The sequence below is a fragment of the Protopterus annectens genome, chromosome 7.part0 (assembly GCF_019279795.1).
Source record: "Protopterus annectens isolate FY-2018-M chromosome 7.part0, PAN1.0, whole genome shotgun sequence".
Classification (NCBI taxonomy): domain Eukaryota; kingdom Metazoa; phylum Chordata; order Ceratodontiformes; family Protopteridae; genus Protopterus; species Protopterus annectens.
Window position 1 is genome coordinate 1,728,816,604 of NC_056739.1, and position 23,799 is coordinate 1,728,840,402.

Consider the following 23,799-nt stretch of genomic DNA (forward strand, 5'->3'; position numbering starts at 1 on the left):
AAAAGTGTTTTGGTACCGATTTTTAAGAATAAGGGTGATGTGCAGAGCTGTAGTAATTACAGAGGGATTAAATTGATCAGTCACAGCATGAAGTTATGGGAAAGAGCAGTGGAAGCTAGGTTAAGAAGGGAGGTGATGATTAGTGATCAGCAGTATGGTTTCATGCCAGGAAAGAGCACTACAGATACGGTGTTTGCTCTGAGAGTGTTGATGGAGAAGTACAGAGAAGGTCAGAAGGAGTTGCATTTTGTCTTTGTGGATTTAGAGAAAGCATATGACAGGGTGCCTAGAGAGGAGTTGTGGTATTGTATGAGGAAGTTGGGAGTGTCAAAGAAGTATGTAAGAGTGGTACAGGATATGTACGAGGGTAGTGTGACAGCGGTGAGGTCTGCGGTGGGAGTGACGGATGCATTTAAGGTGGAGGTGGGATTACATCAAGGATCAGCTCTGAGCCCTTTATTATTTGCAATGGTGAAGGACAGGTTGACAGATGAGATCAGACAGGAGTCCCCGTGGACTATGATGTTTGCAGATGACATTGTGATCTGTAGTGAGAGTAGGGAACAGGTAGAGGAGACCCTGGAGAGGTGGAGATATGCTCTAGAGAGAAGAGGAATGAAGGTCAGCAGGACTAAGACAGAATATATGTGTGTGAATTGGAGGGAGGATAGAGGAATGGTGAGTATGCAGGGAGTAGAGGTGGTGAAGGTGGATGAGTTTAAGTACTTGGGATCAACAGTTCAGAGTAATGGTGAGTGTGGAAGAGAGGTGAAGAAGAGAGTACAGGCAGGATGGAGTGGGTGGAGAAGAGTGTCAGGAGTGATTTGTGCCAGACGAGTACCAGTAAGAGTGAAAGGGAAGGTCTACAAGAGGGTAGTGAGACCAGCTATGTTATATGAGTTGGAGACAGTGGCATTGACAAAAAGGCAGGAGTCAGATCTTGACGTGGCAGAGTTGAAGATGCTAAGATTTGCACTGGGTGTGACGAGGATGGACAGGATTAGGAATAAGTATATTAGAGGGTCAGCCCAGGTTAGAAGGTTTGGAGACAAAGCCAGAGAGGCAAGATTACGTTGGTTTGGGCATGTGCTGAGGAGGGATGCAGAGTATATTGGGAAAAAGATGCTAAGGATGAAGCTGCCAGGTAACAGGAAAAGAGGAAGGCCTAAGATAAGGTTTATGGATGTGGTGAGAGAGGACATAGGTTCATAGGTTCATAGGTTTATACTAGGCTATCTGCCCTAAGGCATTTATGAGCCTAGCCCAAATTTTGGTGAGTGTGCATACTCACCATTCCTCTATCCTCCCTCCAATTCACACACACTTATATGAAAAAATACTGTGCCCATTAGTTTGTTGTGCCTCTGTCCAGCAGTGACACAGAGATGATTCCCGGGATAAACCTACGATCTCCCATCCACAGGTCAAGATTTCTCTTGAACAGAGCCAGCGAGGTGCTCTGCCTCACATGGACCGGGATTTTATTCCACAGCATAGGGAGTCTCTGAGTGATAAATCTATCCCTCCAGCACGTCCTATTTATATCCGTGCTAAGGTTTAAGTCGCTTGCTCTAGTGGTTTTGGTGGATTTGGATTTTTTGAGGTGGAGCATGTCCATTAATTCCAGGTTGGACATGGCCTTGTATGTCAGGCACATGTCACCTCTGAGCAGATGGTATGCAACTGAATAGAGCTGGAGTTTCTTCAATCTGGCAGCATATGACAGATTTTGGAGTCCCTTTATCCTTTTGGTGAGGAACTTTTGGGGTCTCTCCAATTGCTGCAGATGTCGGGTGAGATACATCCCGAATGGGGCATTGTACTCTATCATTGGTCTGATAAGTGAAGAGTACAGGGGAACAATGACCTCACTAGATCTGGATGTGAATCCCTTCATGATCAGGTGGGCAATGTAGAAGGTCTTTCTAACCACTTTAGCAACGTGAGTGTCAAAAGAAAGGCCACTGTCAACCTGGGTCCCCAGGTCCCTGATAACCTCTTCTGTGCTTAGTGGATTGCCACCTATATGGTAGCTTGGGGTTACCTTGTTTTTCCCAAAGGGTATGACTATACATTTTTGGCGTTTAACTTCAGGCCATGGCTCTGGCACCAGCTATCTGTTTCCGTGAGTCCCTTCTGAAGGATATCCGTGTCCGATGCACTTTCCACTATGGCCCAGTTTGCAGTCGTCTGCAAACTTTGTCAGCCAAAGTCCTCCCATGTTGGCCTGTACTTCTGAGAAGTAGATGCCGAACAATAGGGGGCCAAGGACCGAGCCCTGTGGGACACCACTTGTGACCGGCTTGGAGTCTGACATAGCTCCAGCAACTCTAACCCTGTGGGTTCTGTCCTTAAGCCAGTTTGCAACCCATCTTGTGACATATGGGTTTACATTTAAACTGGTAAGTTTTTCTACAATACCCGAGTGGGGTATTGTGTCGAAGGCCTTTGCAAGGTCAAGGTAGGCTGTATGGACTGCCTTTCCCTCATCAATGGCCTTGGTGACTGTTTCGAAGAAGTCGACCAAGTTCAAAAGGCATGATCTGCCCTTGACGAAGCCAAACTGGGTCGGGTCCAATGTCTGCAAGTCCCCTATATCTTTGTTTATGAGCTCCATTATGATCCTCTCCATAGCTTTGCAGACTAGACTTGTTAAGCTTATGGGGCGGTAATTACCAGGGTCCGTAGAGGCACCGCCTTTGTGGAGTGGGACCACAGTTGCCGTACGCCACTCCTTGGGCACGTATCCTGTGGTAAGGCTGAGATTAAACAGCTGCCTTATGTGCGGGTTTAATTCCTCATTTAGCTCGTGTAGCACACAGCCGGGAACACCATCCGGTCCCATTGATGCTGTGTTTTTAGCTTTAGAGAGAGCAGCTTTCACCTGCGCATTTGAGATGTCTGGGAGACTACACTCTGCTGGGATAGTCATCTCTCCTTTAGGGGGGGAGAGGGGGGTGAAGTTTGCACTGAACCTGTCTGCCAGTATGTTGGCAATGTCTGTGGGTTCAGTGATTTTTGTATCATTTTGGACTAATTCTGAGCATATCTGGGAGTTTCCACCCAGGTTCCTAACATAGCTGAAAAAGGCCTTATGATTGTCCTTTGAATCCATGGCAATTTTTCTCTCAAAATTGGCCTTAGTTGATTTTATGAGTGCTCGTACTTTTTACTAATAATGATCAGGGTGACTTCCCTTTTATGGATTTTGTTCTATCATGTAATAGCTTTCTCCTCTTATTGTAAAGTTTGTTAATGGCTGGGGTCCACCAGACTGGACGTTTGCCCTTTGTGGAAAGAGTCTTGGTTTTATTTGGGATTGCCTGATCCATGCAGTCCTGGAGGTGTTTATAGAAGGCATTTGTAAGGGCTTCCGCAGCTTGGGTTGTGGTTTCCACTGGCTCAGGGGCCTTGAAGGATACCACACCAGTCTTGAGTAGTGTGAAGTTTGCTTTAGAGAAGTTCTTCACTGTGGTCTTTTTTGTTTGGGGTGGGGGCAGGATGTGGACTTCCAGTGAGATTAGTTTATGATCAGATCTCACCAATGAGGGATATACTTCCGGTGGGAAGCATTTTATCCCCATGTTTGTGATAATGAGATCTAGTATATTTTCTCCTCTCGTGGGAACAGTGACTAGCTGTTCCATGGCATTTGAATTTATGAACTCCAGGAACCGTTGGACTAGAAAGTTAGGGCTTGAGTAATGTTCCCAGTCTGTATTCGGGTAGTTGAAGTCACCCAATATGATGGTGTTTGGAGATACATTTATACCCTCCAGTGTCTTCAGGAAGGCTGTGTGGGGTTCCTGAGTTTGAGAGGGTGGCCTGTAGCATGCTACAATTTGTAGAGCAGTTTTGCCTATGGTTAGTTGCACCTGGATGGTTTCCAAAGCTTCGTGCGTTGCCACCAACCTGGAGGTGTGGGTATCCTTTATGAATATGGATACACCCCCTCCTTTTGTGGTGTGGACCACATGCAGGTGGTTGGTGTGACAGAGCAAGATGCAGAGGACAGGAAGAAATGGAAACAGTTGATCTGCTGTGGCAACCCCTAACGGGAACAGCCGAAAGAAGAAGAAGTTCATCTAGAATAACCTGTCTAAGACTACACAGTTTAGTCTCCTAAAATAATGAATGAAAATATCTAAATTAAAGATACACATCTTAAAAGGTGGTAAATTTATCCACGCTAAAAGTGTGATACAATGAGCAGATTCACAACATGATGCATTTACTTAAGAATGAATTTGTAATTTCAGTGTACTATCATAACAGTTAAAAAAATTATGTTTACAAGGAAAAAGATATGCTGTGAAAATCAGCAAAGGTGAGCAGTAAGGCTAATCTCTACAATTAAGTGGAAGAGATAAGCTTCCAAGCAAACTAAGCTTACTAATAACAATAAATAATAATAATAATAATACCAATTTGTTAACCAGCTAGCCCCCTTGAACACACAGTATGTTTTCAGGAGCAACCCAGGAGCAATGGGAGTTTAAGTGACTTACTTAAGGTCATGCAGTAAACAAAAAAGTTATACCCTGTATAATTTCCCATGAGCAGGCTGGATTCATGCCAAATAGGCAGACATGGGATAACACTTTAACGTTAGATGCTATGACACACCTCACCAAAAATAAAAAAAAAACGAGATATGGATTAATACTTGATGCTTGTAAAGCATTCAACAGAGTAAGCTGGAACTCCTTATTTGCGGCAGTCGCTGAATTCAACATCCCCAAGGAGTTCATTAACCTAATTAACACCTTATATAATAAGTCTTATACTTACCTTTACATTAACAAAATTTTGTCAAAACCTATCAGAATATTAAATGGAATGAGACAGGGGTGTCTTCTTTCCCCCCACCTCTTCAATCTGTATATTGAGCCTCTTTTACTATACATATCCCAAGCCACATTTCACTCTATCCCTAAAATCATGAATACCAAAATAAGCCTATCTGCATATGCAGATGATGTAAATATATATTTTAAACGTCCCATTTCAGATATAAATAAAATAATTAATACAACTGACAAGTTTTCGAAAATCTCGAACTATAAAATTAACCAAAAGAAGTCACTTATTTTTCCTATTAATCTTCTACATCATAAAGAATTTCTACTTTCGGAATCTCCTTTCAAAATAGAATACTGTTTTAAATACTTAAGGATACAATATGACGATAACTATTCATCCATGTATCAAAACAACCTTATGAAAGTGTGGGCAAACACTCTGCAAGATTTCCACAGATGGCAGCAGTTGAATCTAACCTTGCTATCTAAAGCAGCAATTATCAGGATGAATGTATTACCTAAACTCTTATACCAGCTTAATGCCTCAAATTTGGCCATCCCAAATAATTTCTTTCAAAAAATCAATAAAGAACTGGCCAAATCCATGTGGTTTCCTTAATCAGTTAGTATAAGCTATCAAAAATTAATATACCCTGAAGAAAAAGGAGGGTTAAGTCTGACAGATTTTCAATTGTAATACTGGATCATTTGTGCAAGCAAGATTATCTTAATTTCAAATTTCAACCCGAAGAAAGACACCTGGTACCCCTCATGGGTTAAAATATGGCACAACCACTTGAGAAGTGATAATTTCAACCCAGAAGCCCTCCCTTTCTTATCTTCAATAAATTTAAGAAGCATTTCCATAAACAGTATTTTGAAACAAAGAGTCAATATCTTTCAGGATCTTATAAAATACATTGAGCTGGATAAGACCCTCCCCCTTCTTCAACCAATCCATATGAATCCCAACATTAGACTCAATAACAAAATAATTAACCTCTCAACTTATTCTTTAATCAAAGACTATACTGTCTGGGATATCCATAGACATAAGCAGAAATTGCTACAAGAATTGAGAAATGTACTAAAACTGAGTCATAAATACACTATTATTTTACGTCAGATCAGGGAACTCATAGCAACATTAATTGTAGATGAGCCAAACATTGAAAAATATATAGTTAGTCTAGTTAGTATCATGGAAAGCCTAACCGGGAAAAAAGGTATGTTATTAAATACTTAGAAAATAGTTGTGGCCTCTAAATATCAAAATATATTATTATTTTCTAGCTATTGGGACCGATACAGAACAGAATTCAAGGAAGACCAAAAACTTAGGGAAATAGAATCCACTATTAAGCTATCCCCATTTAAAAAACTAGTATACACATAGTTAATGATCAATAATAAGACCTACTTTACTCCTTCCATATTAAATAAATACAACTCTAATGTCTCCCCATCATGTTCATGTTGCTCCTTTCCACAAGCTGATCTCCTACACATTTTATCGTTTTGCAAACACACTCATAAACTTTGGTGCTCTCTCAAAGTGCGATTAGAAAAAATGGGTTATCAGAAATCAATCCTATCTTGGGAACTAGCGGTCCTAAATATTACCGATCTTAGAATATCAAAAATGAAATACCACGTCCTCATTACCATTTGTTTACTAATCAAATTCTATATAACCAAAAACTGGCTGGACTGCACCAAATTATCTTGGCATGGATTCAGGAACCTAGCAATGAAATACATTTCCTCACAAAAACTCTTTGTAAATAACCCTAATAAACAAACATATTACCAGAAATATTGGGAACTTATCTTGGACCTCATTCAGGGGGATTGATTAATTAATCAGAAATCCAAAGATAAAATTTATTATCTTGGATTTGCTCTCAACAGAATTACTATTTTTATCAACTTAGGCATTGCCTTTACTAACTTCTTTTTGTCTATAAATATGTCCCCTCCTCTTGAATTAATTGCCAAGGCTTCTACTATAAGCAACTTGGCTCCTTTTTCAAGATTGCACTAGCACTATTTGTATATATATATATATATATATATATATATATATATATATATATATATATATATATATATATTTAATATTTGGAGGGTTGTATAGTGTTAAGAAAGATTTTCAAATTATGCTTGTACAGTTTCTGAACTTTTCGCATAGCTATTCATTCATTGTTTGATACCTCCTATGTAAAATAATAAAATACTATTGGAAAAAAAAGGTCATACAGTAAACAAATGAGGTTGGAGGGACACAAGCCTTGTACTACAAGCATACCTTTCAACTGTACCGAATTCCTTGGTATTTCCCATTTCTGGGGGCAAAATAATAAGGTGCCTTGAACTCCTGAGTAGCCCCATTAAATCCTTTTTTTTGTTTTTTTGTTTTTTTTGTTAGTGAACTCTGACATCACGCATTGCTGGTGTTATCCCGCAAACTTATTAATGTACATGGATGTGCTTGGCTGCCTGAGGAGTAACTCAGAGTTGGAGAGTTTAAAAAAAAAACAGTCATTTAAGCAGCTCTGCCTGCAGCTAGTTCATCAGTAGGATAGCTGCAGATTTTTAAACTGATGCTGATTGAGGTGAGCATTTTTTTTTTCTTGAAGTACAGCTCTTATTTACTAATGCTACATTTACATGCACGTTATTTGTCAGAGTTTTTGTGCAGCAGTGTATGTTTTTGTGACTGGGCCCTCATAATAGGAGTGGTATAAATGTCACAATTCTTTTACACGAACCACTGCACTCAAAAGACAAACTCAAGAACAGAAAAAAACAAAGTCTCAAGGCCCAGGTATTAGGTGCTCAACAATTTCAATCAAATAAAGCAAGTAATAATAAATACCATTAAAAATGATAAGCACTTTCATTCTGAGTCTTGATGAGTCTTCGTTTTTGTTTTAACAATTCTTTTACAGCTTGACAGAAGCAAATTTGAAATGCAGTGCAGATAATAATCATATCTGTATTCTGTATATAGTGCACCTGGTCAGTAACAACAAATCAATTAGTTTGAATGCTGTCACTGTGCAACGCTGCCTTCTTCTGGGTCATGAAGCAGCCAGAACTAAAAATGTCAGGCAGCCCCCCCCACCCCTGTCAAAAAGTTTTTAGATGAGTAATTACATAGTTAAATGCATTTCCTGCCTCAGTAAACCATCTGTGAAGGACATGTGAAGGTTTTCAAACCTGATGCCCTAGCTGCTGATTACGCCTCATGCTCATACGTTAGAGTAGGTGTGTCACGTTACCCTTACACCTACACTTATGGGGTGGGGTAATTTATTTTTAGAAAGTAAAGTATTTGGTGGTGTGCAAAGGAAGAAGACGTCCTTGGGCATCATATAAAAATTGCTGCTGGTGGTGTTCTCATTTACCTTTCTTCCCGACCCGTATACAGAGGATGTGCTGCTTGTGATGGTCCTGTTTTCAGCACTCATTCTGAGACGTTAAGTGGCAAGCAGAGCAGCCAAAAGACAAAAACAAACGTTCCAAAGCTGCGCCTGCCTTCAGTGCCCTTCATGTTGACGTTTTATTCCCCATTAGTACCTGGGATAAATTTGTGGCTGCAGAGCTAGTTTTGTGACAAACGAGCATGGGAATGGATACTGCTTTGCCTAAATATCTGTCTCTGTGCATCAAAACATGATTGTGTGACAAGATACTATAAATTTCCCTAGCACACTTATAGTTTTTTACAGATGGTGGTGAGCAAAGTATCCTTCTAAGTTCTGAAAGATCCTTTGAATCTGTGTTAAGAGAGAGAGAGAGATGCGACTGGTTGGGGTAATTTATCCTGGTAGAGGACTACATCAGGTAATTCAGAAAGTGAGTTTGCCATAATCCTGTGTGGACTGTGTTAACAAGAAGAAAGCATGCTTTTCTGTGTGTAGAAGTACAGAAGTATTGAGTGTGTTAATGGGGGGTGTGCAAGGGAGAGAATTCTACAGAATTTTATATTTTACACTTTGTGCAATTTGGTTAGGCATATCTGACCAGAAACTGACATTGTAGGGTCGTTCAGATGCCAAAGCAACTGACCTTATTTTTACACTATAAACTTATTGCTGAAAATTCTAACTGTTTGCTTTTCTTTTATCAGTAACCTGTACTTGTGTGATAATTCTTAGCCAAGTCCTTTATGAGTTTCCTCAGTAAGGCACTCAATCTCTTTTTTTGGGGGATGATTGCTACAAGAGTTGGTTTGTGAAATTTACAATATATAAAACGTTTCTAAGGCAAAGCAAGCAATAAGTTGGTACTTTCCCATGTAACTTTCAAAACATGTGCTCTGCTCTGCAGTGCAATTAAAAGTTACTGGAAGTGACTTGGGGGGCATTAGTAAGTTGTGTATCTCTGATAACCGATACTTGCAACAGTTTTTGAAGTACAGACATGTCTTGGCAGATAAGTACAATGTAAATAAAGTGAAATATTAAACACTATTGGTCAAGTTGTTTCTTAGAAGATCAGATGTGTGTCCATTTCCTCACAAGAAGCTATCTATGTAGTTGGTTCTTATTAGAAAATTGATTTTTTTTCCTTAGCTGCTGACAGCAGGTAAATTGTTTTGGTTAACTAGAACTTGTAGTAAATAGCAAACTGTAAGAATTTGCCTCCACCCCTTGTTAATAGGTGTGTACGGATATTGTCAATATAAAAGAGAAAATGTGAGCATACCTTTGATCTAACAGTCTCTCAGCCTTTATTAAAATTGCTGTAGGCACTTATTTATTGCATTTGTTGGTGATTGCTTATAGTAGGAAACACCATCATTGTTCACACAGATGTTGCGGATTTGACTGACATTCCAGTGAGGCTGTCAGTTAAGTGTGGTAGTTTTGCAATGTTTAAGTGAAAATATGTGAAACATACCTCTCAACTGTCAAGATTTTTGCAGAATGTTAGTGTTGGTATCCCACAATTCCATTGGAGTGGGTGAAGTTACATTGTTATGTACGCAAATGTTATGATAATTAGTGTCCCAATTTCTGGCCAGTTGTACCTACTTTTCAGGGCCTTTGTCCAGATGTTTGATAACCCCAGGTTGAGAGGTATGACTACACGAACTACAGCTCACAGCCTTAACCCTTTGTACCAATTGGCAGACTGCCAGCTTGAAGAATGTTGCCTTAAAATGTTGGAGGTTGTTGTTTTATCTGCATTCTGTGACTTTATAAGCATTTCTAAGTATGTTAACATTTGCCGTATGTCAGAGTCACAACCATAAAACACTTTGCTAAAAGGACTTAAAGGAAAAATGAGAATTATTAACAGGGTGATTTTGATGCACTTTTTTCATAACTCAGCCTTCACTTGTTGAAAGCTAAATAAAAATTGGGACTATATCTCCTGCTTGCTGTTCAGAGGAGGTCAGGGAGGAATGTCAGGGAAAAACACATGGAGGGAGGTAGAAAAACATATGCACAGCCTGAAGAAACTGTAGCGCATGTGGTACTGAGCATTTTTGGAGGAGGCAGTTTAACCTTAGACCTGATTTATTTGAATGAGTTTATTTTACTTTCTTTTATGCACAGAGTTCTGTTGTAACATAATATTAGCCTATACTCGCTTATAAATACCTGGCCACGGTGGTGCAGAGGTTAGCATTGTTGCCTCACAGCAAGACGTTCTCCTGTTTGATTCTTGGCTGGAGCGCCTTCTGTGTGGAGTCTGCATGTCCCCCCCCCCACGGTTGAATGATGTCTAAAGACATGCAGGTAGGTGCGTGTGTGAATGGGTTTGTCTTCTTTGAAGGTTGGGCATCGGGCTGGCAACTCGGCACCCTAAAAATCCACTGCCAGTCATTAGTGGACTGCAGTTCCGCTGTGGCGACCCCTAACTGGGAAAAGCCAAAAGACAGACTGGCTTATAAATAACTGCTTTATTTTCACCATACCCCTTCATTTCTCTAGACCTGTCACTATGAAAATTTTAGTAAATGAGTATTTATTGATTTATTATATTTTATAAAACTCATTTTTTCTTACATATATTTCAGCTTCCTCCGCTATTGCCGATAATCCCAGATGTTCAGAAGCCACTGGAAAAACAGGACTGGTATCATGGTGCCATTCCAAGGCTTGAAGTTCAGGAATTACTCGTGAATGATGGAGACTTCCTGGTAAGGGAGAGCCAGGGAAAGCAGGAGTATGTTCTGTCCATCATGTGGGGAAACCAGTGTCGGCATTTCATTATCCAGTGCACAGATGTAAGTATGAAACAGAACAAAGAATTTTTCTAATCAATCAGTATTAACATCACAACTAATGTATTTAAATATTGTAGTGTTAATGATATCTGGCTTATATTTGCTTTGTTGAGTAGATTTTGCCATTGAATCAATGGAAACAGCAGTTTGTTTTTTGAATTACTGTACAGTATATATACAGACAAATAACTAAGAAAGCAATTAATCATCTTCTGTTGTGACTAATGTATTGCTAGAAAAGTGAAGAATAAGATCATGATACTGCTGTGTAAAAAGTTACTCAGATTTTATCAATTTTTCCTCCTAGTAAGATATTTTAGAAAAAGTCAATTTATGTCTGCTAATCTTCACCCCTACATGACATATGTGGCCATTTTTTTCCCAGTGGGATGAAAGGTGTCTGCAACCCATCCATCCCATGGGGTGAGAGCTGATCATGAGGTCTTCATCTATGCATGCTTCAGGACTTTTTTCTTAATCAATCCAGCATTTCTGTATCCATGTTTATAGTGTCCAAGGGGTGGTTATGTGAGGATTTTAGTATAACACTGCTCAATTGTTTATCAAATGTGGGATGCTAAATGCTTGGCTTCCTAATTCAAGTTTATGCATCAAAGCATATTGAATGCTGAGGCTGTTTAGTTAAATATACTTTCTTCCCCTCCCATTTAATAATCTTGTAATATAGATAAGAATCTGAGTTAAGCTGATTCTGCGCTCCCCCTTTTGGTTTGGTCTGCAATGAAGTTACTGTGAATCAAGGGAATATTATGCTTATATGGGGTCCTGTATTCATGTAAAGTTGCTCAAATGGTGTGTGTTGTATGTAGTGATATAAAAGTAAAAGGAGAAGCTGAGTGATCTCTCCATGTGCTGCAGACAATTTATGTTTTAAAGAAGTGGATATTTTTGCTATAGTGCATTCTACTTCAAGGTTAGTTATTTCTATTGCTGCCTATCTTGGTCAACTCTCATAGTAAACATGGCACCACAGATGATGGTATAGTTATCCATGTTTTTACTAAACTTTGATTCATAATAAATCCCAATGTTGTCTTGGGTGTGCCCTAGAGAAACAAACCAAACTGAAGGGGAAATGTATTGAAAAGGTTATCTGTTACGTGTTCACTGCGTGGCAGCTAACCTTATTGATTACAAGCCCAAATATCTTTATTCTCTCCTTATAGCAGGAGGCTACTGATATTAGTCTAAATGCAAGATAATTTAAACTACTATTAGCAAATACATACACACACACACAGACACACACACACACACACACACACACACACACACACACACACACACACACACATACAAACACACACACATGTAATAGGGGCATAGTGTGTAAGAAGCACACTCTTTGGAATGACTTTTGCTTTTGTTTTACACTAATATTAGGATATAACATCCGTATTTAACATATATTATGTGAAAAGTGGACTCTTTCTACTACAGATATTCACAGATTAATATATGTAGGATGTACAGCCCTTGAACAACAATCTCACTTGGGTGCTAACATTTTTTGTTTGCTATACAGAACTGTATTAGTCTTATGGGATGAAACTGGACTTAAATGCTTAGCCATATCTACTTTGGTATCTTTCTTTGATGAAGTGGTCTAAGCAGACTTTTGGAAAACTAGTATAATTTCTAATATTTTTGTAATATTGTGCCTCATCTATTTATGGGTGCTGTCTTTGAGCTTTAGGCTAGATTTCCTAGATTTTCCTTTCTAGTATGCTTACCCCAATAGTAATTTATGTACATTTTAGATGACTGACGTGAAGAGCTTGATCATAATGCTGTTAATGTTTGTAGGACTGATGTTTGAGTCTTCACATTTTAAAGTCACTTCCATTATGGCTTATGGCATTTATTCCAGTTTTGGTTGCATTATACACCTTCTATTGGTATATTTATCTGTGGGTCAAAATATTATTTAGAGGACATCTCTCCTATTGTGAATGGACATTTTCTTCCAATTATGATTGTATGATGCAATCTTTTACAGCTTTGGGCATCCCTGCCCAAAGACTGTGAACAAATGTTTGCAAAACATTGTTGAAAGAACAGAATTTATTTAGTAGCTGCAGAGCAGGGTAGTGAAACACTAACTTTTACCAATTCTTGCCAACCATACCGCTTGACATACTTTAGTTCATTGTAATTTTCATTAGGGAAGGCTTTTTTTACTTGTTAAGTCAAATTATATACTTTCCAGCTTGCTTCAGCAAGTGCTTTTAGGATTAAACCACAGGGATGGGAGGCTAGCACATTATGGTTCTTAGTTTCATCATCCCATTGAAATTTAACTGAAACAATGTGAGGAAACAAAGCAGCCTACTTCTCCAAATTATGCAAGTGCAAATAATTTAAGTCTGTCTAACAGAGGAGACAAGTGGGTGTTTAATGTCATTGATATCACTTGAACTTGTTTTTTATTTGTTTCAAATAATACAATTACTGAATTTACTTGTTAAAGTTCTGATAACCTTAATAAGTGTAAGCATGGGCCTGGGAGATGAACCATTTACAGGTTACCTGTGTCCATTACAGACATAGGTGCCAAACCAGGGATGAATTTCCAGTTTCCTATCCAATTGTCCAAGTTGCACTTGAATTGGATTAGGGAGGAACTCTGCTTCACATGGCTGGGGAGCCTGTTCCATAGCCGGGGTAGTCTATGGGATACATACCTCCCTCTCCAGCAGGTCCTATTTATATCATAGGCAAGGTTTAAGTCTTTAGAATGGGTAATTCTAGTGCTGTTTGTTTTGTGGATATGCAGGAGGTCCATCAGAGTGGGGTCTGACACTGCCCTGTATGCCAGACATAGATCTCCCCTCAAAAGCCTGTAGGAAATATAATACAGGAATAGGGCCTTGAAGTGGTCTGCATAGAACCTATTACTTATGGCCTGTATTCTTTTATTGAGGAACCTCTGTGGATGTTCCAGTTGTTGGATATGCCTGGCTAGGTACATACAGAGAGGGCATTGTACTCAATGATAGGTCTGATTTGAGCTTTGGCCAGCTAAGATCTAGCTGTATTCAAATGGGCATATAAGAGAAATTAAGTACCTTTTATCTGCACTTTTTTCAAATAATACAGCATTTTAATTGTGTTATTTGTGTTGCATTGAATATTAACTAAACTGGAAGTTTTGACTCTGTTTTTTCAGTTAGTACTTGCTAGATTTTATTGCCTGTTAGAATCCTGCATAGACAGTAATTGCAGTCTTGGGTAGCCTCATTCATTGATATCCTGGTACTGCCTATTTAAGTGGTACATTTTGGAATATTTTTTGCTTAAAATTTGAGCTTTGGCTGGCTAAGATCTAGCTGTATTCAACTGGACGTATAAGAGAATTTAAGTACCTTTTATCTGCACTTTTTTCAAATAATACAGCATTTAATTGATTTATTTGTGTTGCATTGAATATTAACTGAACTGGAAGCTTTGACTGTTTTTTCAGTTAGTTCTCCACCCACCCTCCCTAGTTTGTTTGGGTGTTAATCTTGGTGGCTTTGAAATTGCCCGCCCCTCTTGTAAATTTGTGTTTGGATACTCATTCTGGGCCCATCTCATTTGCTCACTCAACTGAGTACAGTGAGATCATATTCTGATTTCAGACACTCCTACTGTGTACAAAGAGAACATCTGGGAAAGAAAAAAAGTTTAAGCTTGTTTCTTGCCTTTCCTGTAAGTGGTCTAGACTGTTTGTAGGCTTCTGAGCCCCCAAGCCTTTCTGTGTTGGAGGGAAGCTTTCTAGCTTAATTTTGTTTCTTAGTACTAGCCAGTTTCTAGTTTCAGCACCCATATCTGTTTCTTTGAACTCACCACTTGTTCAGAACTCGTTGTAAGCATTAAATAAGCTGCAAATTACTACAGCACTCAACTTTCCTCACTTGTCTAGAGGAAAGCAGTTTTTAGTACTTAATAAATAAGCACCTATCCAAGCATATCTGAGGGTCAGATCCCGATGATTTCTCCTGTCTACCTGATGAATCTGGGCATCTTGGGGCAATGCAGCAATTGCCTCATGTACACAGACAACCCTATCCTTCTACCATCCAACACTTCAACCTGTGAGAGATGCACTTGCATAGCCAAACTGGAAGCAAAGCTCTCTTCACCCAAGACTGGACTAGACAGTCAAGAGGAGAAGGTAAACACTTCCACCACACCACACTCATCACATAGTCCCTCAAAACCTACACCACCAAAACACACACATAGAAACACAAAACACACACCTACATTAGCAGAGGCTCTCAATAAAAACCTGCCCAAGCATCAGGGACCTCCAGAGCAGAAACGCAAACAAACTCCACCCCCCAACACAACCCAAATGACACATAGCCCACAAACTCAGTGTGCCACTCAACCACAGCCCATAAGGCGTAACAACGTACCCAACACTCTGGTCATAGGTGACTCTATAGTCAGGCACACTGATGTTCCAATCACCAGGCTAAACAAGGAGAAAGTTACTATCAGCTGCCTGTCAGGTGCCAGGATCCGCCACATAATGCATGCAGTCAGGTCACTCCACAACAAGTATAAATATGACACTGTCATTGTCCATGTTTGTGTGAATGACCTGAGACGTACTTCCATGGACTACATGAAAAGAGACATGGAGGAGCTCTCCAATCTTGTAGCCCAGGCAGGTATGACCCTAGCCCTGAGTAGCATCCTGCCATCACCCAGAATGATACCACAGTACAAGGACAAAATGATTGACTTCAACAATTGGCTAAGCTTCTGGTGTCATTCTAAGGGGATCCAGTATTTTTATGCCTGGCACGACATGATCGACAGACCATGATGCTTTGCCAGAGATGGCCTGCACCTGTCACCCTTGGGATTCCGGATACTGGCAAAGGCTCTTGCCACCCCTATAGTGCCTTTTTTAGGCAAGCTTCAAATGACAAATTCACCACCGTAACAGGTACAAGCAAGCAAAATCTGAGGGTAATGCTACTTAATGCTAGAAGTCTAAACCTCAAAATGCACTCACTCGAGGCACTCCTTAAAATGGAGAACATTGACATCTGTGCAGTGACAGAGACCTGGTTCAAAGCTCCAGAGAGCACCCTTGCATTACCAGGCTATAATTCATACCACACCTTTCGGCCACCTAACCTGGAACGAAGCACTAAAGGTGGAGGCGTGTCCATATTCATTAAGGATATCCACACCTCCAGGCTAGTTGCACAGCATAATGCATCCGAGATTATCCAAGTGCACCTAACTCTGGGCAAGACCGCAATCCAAATTGTAGCTTGCTACAGACCTCCCACCATGCCCCAGGATTCCCACACCTCATTTCTTGATACACTGGAAAGTATTAGGGTACAATCCAACACCCTAATAATGGGAGATTTCAACTACCACACCATTAACTGGGAAAACTACTCATGTACCAACTCTTTTGCTCAACGTTTTCTGGAATTCATAAATTCCAATGGCTTGGATCAACTTATTCACACCCCCACCAGGGGCAGAAATATCCTAAACCTGGCCATTTCCAACATGGGCAACCAGTGTTCCACACCAGAGGTCAATTCCTTGTTGGTCAGATCCGACCACAAGCTAATCACCCTAGACATCCACATCCCGCCCCCCCTCCCACCCCCAGTTAGGGAAACCACCATAAAAAACTTCTCCAAAGCCAACTTCACACTTCTTAAGACAGAAGTAGCAAACTGCATGACACCCATGCAGATGGACAATAGTGCTACGACTGCTGAAATGCACTTTATAAGCACTTACACGAGTGCATGGATCATGCTATCCCTAATAGAACCAAGATGCTATCCTCCAAAAAAAGAAAGCCAATCTGGTGGTCCTCTGCCATAAACAAACTCTACCACAGAAGAAAGAAACTGTTGCAAAAAAGAGTAAAATCCCATGACTGGAGGAACTCCCTGGTCAACCTCAGTAAGAAGCTGAGATCCCTCATAAAATCCTCCAAAGCTAGTTACGAAAACAAAATTGCCACTGACTCTAAAGACAACCACAAAGCATTCTATAGCTGTGTCAAGAATCTCAATGACAACACTCAGATCTGCTCTGAGTTACAGCACAATGCACTAAATATACAGAACCAACTGATATTGCCATCATCCTGGCAGATAGGTTGAGTGCTAACTTTACCCCCCTCTCACCCCCTAGTGGGCCCAGCTCTATGCCAGAAGAATGCAAAGTTCCTGTAATCACAGCTGCACAGGTAAAAAACACACTCTCCAAAGCCAAGAACACAGTATCCATGGGACCTGACAATATCCCAGGCTGCGTTCTACATCAACTACAGAATGAACTGGCACCCTGCCTAAGTACCATGTTCAATCATAGCCTCACCTCAGGCTTTGTGCCCACCGAATGGCGCACCACGACGGTTGTCCCACAACACAAAGGGGGAGCCACGACGGACCCTGGGAACTACCACCCCATTAGCCTGATGAGCCTGGTCTGCAAGGCCATGGAACGTATCATCATGGAACTCTTAAACAAAGACATTGGTAATCTACAAACTCTGGACCCTACCCAGTTCGGGTTTGTAAAAGGCAGATCATGTCTCCTAAACCTGATTAACTTCTTTGAAGCAGTCACTAAAGCCATAGATGAGGGTAAAATGGTTCACACAGCTTATCTAGATCTTGCCAAGGCTTTCGACACCATCCCCCACTCTGGAATTATAGATAAGCTCACTAAACTAGGTATAAATCCCTATGTCACAAGATGGGTTGCCAACTGGCTCATGGACAGAACCCACACTGTGAAAGTAGCAGACTCCAAATCTGACTTCAGACCAGTGACAAGTGGAGTACCACAGGGTTCAGTCCTGGGTCCTCTCCTGTTTGCTATCTACTTCTCTGAAGTACAGGCTAACAAAGAAGGTCATTGGCTAATAAATTTTGCAGATGACTGCAAACTAGGAGCCATAATCGAAACTCCTAACGATGTGGACATACTACAAATGGGCCTCACTGAGACAGATGCCTGGTGTCAAAGCCATGGCCTGAAACTCAATGCCAAAAAGTGTATTGTCATCCCTTTTGGTAAAAACTCTGTACCCATGAACTACCACATCAGTCTGCTTAACGCCGAAAGTGTGATAAGAGACCTTGGGACACAGGTGGACAGTAATCTCTCCTTTGATAATCACATTACCACAGTGGTCAGGAAATCCTTCTACGTGGCTCACCTCATCACAAAAGGTTTCTCATCTATAAAAAAAGAGGTCATTGTTCCCCTCTACTCATCACTCATTAGACCCATTATAGAGTACAACGCCCCTTTTGGTATGTACCTCATAAGACATCTACAACAACTGGAAAGGCCACAGAAATACCTCACAAAGAGGATTACTGGCCTCAAACAGATGCCCTATGCAGACTGTCTCAAAAAACTCCAGCTTTACTCTGTCACATATCGCCTACTCAGAGGCTATCTCTGCCTAATTTACAAAGCTATGTCAAACCCAGAGCTGTTGGACATGCTCCACTTAAAGAAATCCCAATCCCTCTGAGCTACACACTCTAGGGACCTAAACCTTGTCACCACAATAAACAGAACATGCTGGAGGGATAGATTCCTGTCCCGGAGACTTCCCATACTCTGGAACAGACTACCTATCTATGTCAAACAGAGCTCCTCATTAGCACTCTTCAAGAAAAATCTTGATGATTGGATGGGAAATAGGAAATTCACCTCAGGGATTACTTCTGTGGCTCTGCTCAACAGGGGCACAGGAAAATGATTTTCTTGGGTGGCAAAAGCCAGGGTACCTTTTTGGCTAGGCTTATATAGGCCCTAAGGCTAATAGCCTAGTACCTATCTATGAACCTATGAACCTATGATGAATGCTGAATACTGTGGAACAATGACTTCTTTGGACTTAGATGCCATACCTTTGTTTATAAGTTGCGCAACATAGAATGATTTCCTCACCACTGTAGACACATGATGGGCAACAGCTAGATTACTATCTATCTGTGTCCCTAAGTACCTGACTGCTGGGTCAACTCTGAGGGATGTGTTGTCAATATGATAGTTACCAGGGATGAATGACTTCCCAAATGATACTATTATGCATTTCTTGGCATTAGACCCATTATAGAGTACAACGCCCCTTTTGGTATGTACCTCACAAGACATCTACAACAACTGGAAAGGCCACAGAAATACCTCACAAAGAGGATTACCAGCCTCAAACAGATGCCCTACGCAGACCGTCTCAAAAAACTCCAGCTTTACTCCATCGCATATCGCCTACTCAGAGGTGATCTCTGCCTAACATACAAAGCTATGTCAAACCCAGAGCTGTTAGACATGCTCCACTTAAAGAAATCCCAATCCCTCTGAGCTACATGCTCTAGGGACCTAAACCTTGTCACCACAATAAACAGAACATGTCAGAGGGATAGATTCCTGTCTCAGAGACTTCCCATACTCTGGAATAAACTACCTATCTATATCAAACAAAGCTCCTCATTAGCACTCTTCAAGAAAAATCTTGATGATTGGATGGGAAATAGGAAATTCACTCCGGGGATCACCTCTGTGGCTCTGCTCAACATTGGCACAGGAAAATAATTTTCTTGGGTGGCAAAAGCCAGGGTACCTTTTTGGCTGGACTTAGGCCCCAGGGCTGATAGCCTAGTACCTACCTATGAACCTATTTAGTTTTAGTCCATGGCTCTGACACCAGTTGTTTGTCTGTGTCAGCCCCTTAGGGAGAACATTTTTGTCAGTGTGACATTCAATGACAGCTCCTAATTTGCAATCATCTGCAAATTTAGTCAGCCAGAGACCACAGACATTAGCCTTGACTTCTGAGAAGTAAATGCCAAAAAGGAGCAGTCCAAGAACTGATCCCTGAGGAACTCCACTTGTAAATGGCCTCTTTGTAGAGGTGGACTCCCCAGTTTCAACTTCCTGGGTCCTGTCTGTGAGCCAGTTGGCTATCCACTGGGTGACATATGGGTTTGTACCTAACCTCTTGAGTTTGTCAACAATGCCCATGTGGGGTATTGCGTCAAATGCCTTGGCCAGGTCAAGGTAGGCAGTGTGAATGATTTTGCCCTCATCCATTGCTTTGGTGACCTTCTCAAAGAAGCCCACTGGTTTGAGTAGGTATGATCTGCCCTTGACAAAACCAGACTGGGTTGGGTCTAGTGTCTGGAGGTTTACTATATCTCTGTTGATCATCTCCGTGTTAATTCTTTCCATAGCTTTACATATAAGACTAGTGAGACTTATGGATCTGTAGTTTCCAGGGTCTGTAGATGGCCCACCTTTGTGCAAAGAAATGACTGTTGCGTTTCTACAGTCATGAGGCACAAAGCCTGTTTGGAGGCTACATTTAAATAGTAATTCCAGAGGCCCTGACAGCTCATGTTTCATGCTGTTTACAAATCATCCTGGGATATTGTCTGGGCCCATTGATGCAGTGTTCTTGGTCTTAAGAGAGAACATTAAGGAACTGTTCCCTAGTGATAGTAGGGGGAGTTATATTTGATTATATTTTCTGAGGAAAGGTTGAGTGGGAGAGAGGGGTAAAGTTGGTGCTGAGTTTGTCAGCCAGTAGGTTTGCTATATCTTCTGACTCAGTATAGGTAGCTTCATTTACAATGAGCTCTGCACACAATTGTGTATTGCCTTTGAGGTAGTGGATATAGCTAAAGAATGCTTTGTGGTTGTTCTTGGCCTGAGAGGCCAAACGCATCTCATATTTGTCTTTGGTAGACTTTATTTGTCCTCTGAGATGTTTGTTTAGTTTGATGATAGTGCTTTTATCCGGGTCTATATCAGATCGTCGAAATGGCTCATTATCGAATGCCGTAACGTCGAACTGCAAAACCCGAACCCTAACAATATCGAAACCTCAAAACAGCGAATTTTTTCCTAGGGGAAAAAATTTGCTGTTTCAAGAAACACACACACACACCACAAGCACACTAAAAAGCAGCAATCCACACACACACACATACATTTAAAAGTTACATCTAACCCTACACTACACTGCACATACACTACTATCTATCCACTTACCTTAACCCAGCCCCTAACCCTAAGGTCTGTCACTGTCGCACATTCACCTCACCCACTCCCTAACCCTAACTCACTTAACCCGCCCCTAACCCCAAATTCTCACTATCGCACACTCACCTCACCCGTGCCCTAACCCTAACTCATTTAACCCACCCCTAATCCCAAATTCTCACTATCGCACACTCACCTCACCCGCGCCCTAACCCTAACTCACTTAACGTGCCCCTAACCCCAAATTCTGTCAGAATTGCACACTTAACTGACCCGCACCCTAACCCTAACTCACCCAACCCACTCCCTAACCCGAACGTCCGCACAATCACACACTTTCCTTAACCCAGCCCGTAACTTTCCACCACATTGCTGAAAACAGCGAAGCCACAACAATGGCCAACTGAATTCTTTCCCTAGGAAAGAATTTGGTTTTGTACAGCTTCACTGTTTTCAGCGTTCATGATATTGGGTTCAGTATTAGAGCATTCGAAATTCTGCCGTTTTGATGATCTAATATAGACCCTTTTATCCTGCTGGGTGCTGCATCTCCTAATTTTTGCCATGATTTTCTTCCTTCTATTATACAGCCTTTTGATTTTGTGATTCCACCAGGATGGCTTGTTTTTTTGAGTTAGTTCTGTACTTCTTCCTGGTTGGTACAGCTGCCGCTATGCAACTATTAACATGCTTGTACAGGGTTGCATAGACAACAGTGTTTTCAGGGTTTATGCGGGCTTGACATTTTGCCAGGTTCTCACTTAATAGCAGGAGGTTAGGCTTAGAATAGTTCCTGAATATTCCAGGTTTAGCTGGGGTCCAGGTTTTATTTTTAACATCAAAGGAGACCATTTTGTGGTTTGACCTTGCCAGGGAAGGCATTACAGTAGAGGGTGTGCAGCAATCTTCCATATTAGTGAGGACCAGTTCCAGTATGGTTGCACCCCTGGTTGGTGTATTGCCTATCTGGTCCAGGGAATTTGTGTTTACAAAATCCAGGAGTCTCTGAGCCTGTGCGTTTGCTGTCATATAGGATTCCCAGTTAGTAGTGGGGGTAATTAAAGTCACCCATGAATATGGTATTGGGCTGGATAGTTAGTGTTTCTAATAAGTTTAAATACATGGTATGGGTTTCCTGGGTAACAGAGGGGAACCTATAGTTTGCAAGGAACTGATATTGGATTTTACCTATGGCGATTTGAACATGGAGCAGCTCAAGTGCTTTGTCTTGTTTGACCAGCTCTGAAGTATATTTATTTTTGATGCAAATAGAGACACCTCCACCTTTAGTCCCTGCCTGTGAAGTAGCTGTTCTAGATGTGTGGAAGGCATTATAACCTTGCACTGTTGGTGTGCTCTCTGTGGCTTTAAACCATGTCACAGTGACCGAATAGATGTCAGCATTCGCTAGTTTGTTATTTAGACTCCTAGCATTGAGCAGTAATACCTTTAGATTTTCTTGGTTTTTATTTGCTATGTCGGACATACTTTCAGTTTGGCATTGCTTAAAAAAAGGCACTATGTGGAAGACAGTGTTTTAGTTAATATTTGAAAGCCTAGAGAGGAGAGATGCAGACTATCCCTGGCAAAGCTGGGTGGTCTGTTGATCATCCCCTTCCATGCTGACAGATATTGCACCCCCTTAGAATGACACCTGAAACTAAGCCAATTATTAAAGTAAAACATCTTTTGTTCGTATTGTGGCACCATCCTTGGAGAAGGTAAAATGCTGCTCAGTGTTACGCTCATACCAGCCTGAGACACATATTCCGAGAGCTCCATGATGTCTCTCTTCATATAGTCTAGGGAGGTATATCTCAGGTCATTTACTCCCACATGGACTGTGACTGAGTCATATTGATCATTGTGGTCTATTGACCTGAGTGCATGTGTAATGTGGCAGATCCTAGCTCCTGATAAGCAACTGACCGTAACATTCTCCTTAGTCAGACTGGTGAAAAAGACATTAGTGTGTCTCATGATGGAGTCTGCAATGACTAGAATGTTGGATTGTGTGGTGGCTTGTCTTATGGGGTTAGAAGTAGAGGCTCCATGAGATATAGCTCTATGTGTTGATGTGGGTGTTGTTTTGAAAGATCGCATTTGGGGCTGCTGAGGGTATTTGTTATGTGCACTTCGTCTAGGAGGTCTTTGTGGTTTAGAAAGCTTGCATGTAAGTGCCTCAGCATATGTGGGTCGATATATCTGCTTTGAATTGTGCATGATGGGTACAGAGTGTGTACTACTGACAACCTTATTGACATTAGGAGTACTTTTATGTGAGGTCTTGCCTCCAGTGACATTGTGTAAATACATCTATCACATACCATACCAGTTTGTTTGAGAATTAACTGGTTGTCAGTAAACATAAGGCAACTTCTACATTGCCCCATGATGCCCATATTCACCAAGCCGGTAACGGAGACAGTAGGAAAGTTCATATACATAAACAAAAAAATCTTTATTAAATTATCACTTATGACATAGGCAATCATACATTTATATAAATGAAAACAAACCACATTGACATATTTTCAGTTGGAAATATACTATCATTTATAATCTTTCCAATCATTGTCAGTCAAACATTACAAAGCTCATTCAATACATGACTCATTTCTCCTTCAAAATTTATTCTGCATGTATTGTTTCCTACAATTCCCATTTTTCTGTGTAATTTGCTCCTACCCT

At 40.8% G+C, this 23,799-nt stretch overlaps 1 protein-coding gene across 2 annotated transcripts in view; it reads left to right on the forward strand.

The window, feature by feature from the left end:
- The window catches only part of FES (FES proto-oncogene, tyrosine kinase), a 1,834,337-nt gene that overhangs the window by 1,476,108 nt on the left and 334,430 nt on the right, over positions 1–23,799 (forward strand). For both annotated transcript variants that reach the window (XM_044078263.1, XM_044078264.1), the window contains exon 12: positions 10,837–11,046. In XM_044078263.1, the coding sequence (XP_043934198.1) occupies positions 10,837–11,046 (210 nt within the window). The remainder of the gene's footprint in view (positions 1–10,836; positions 11,047–23,799) is intronic.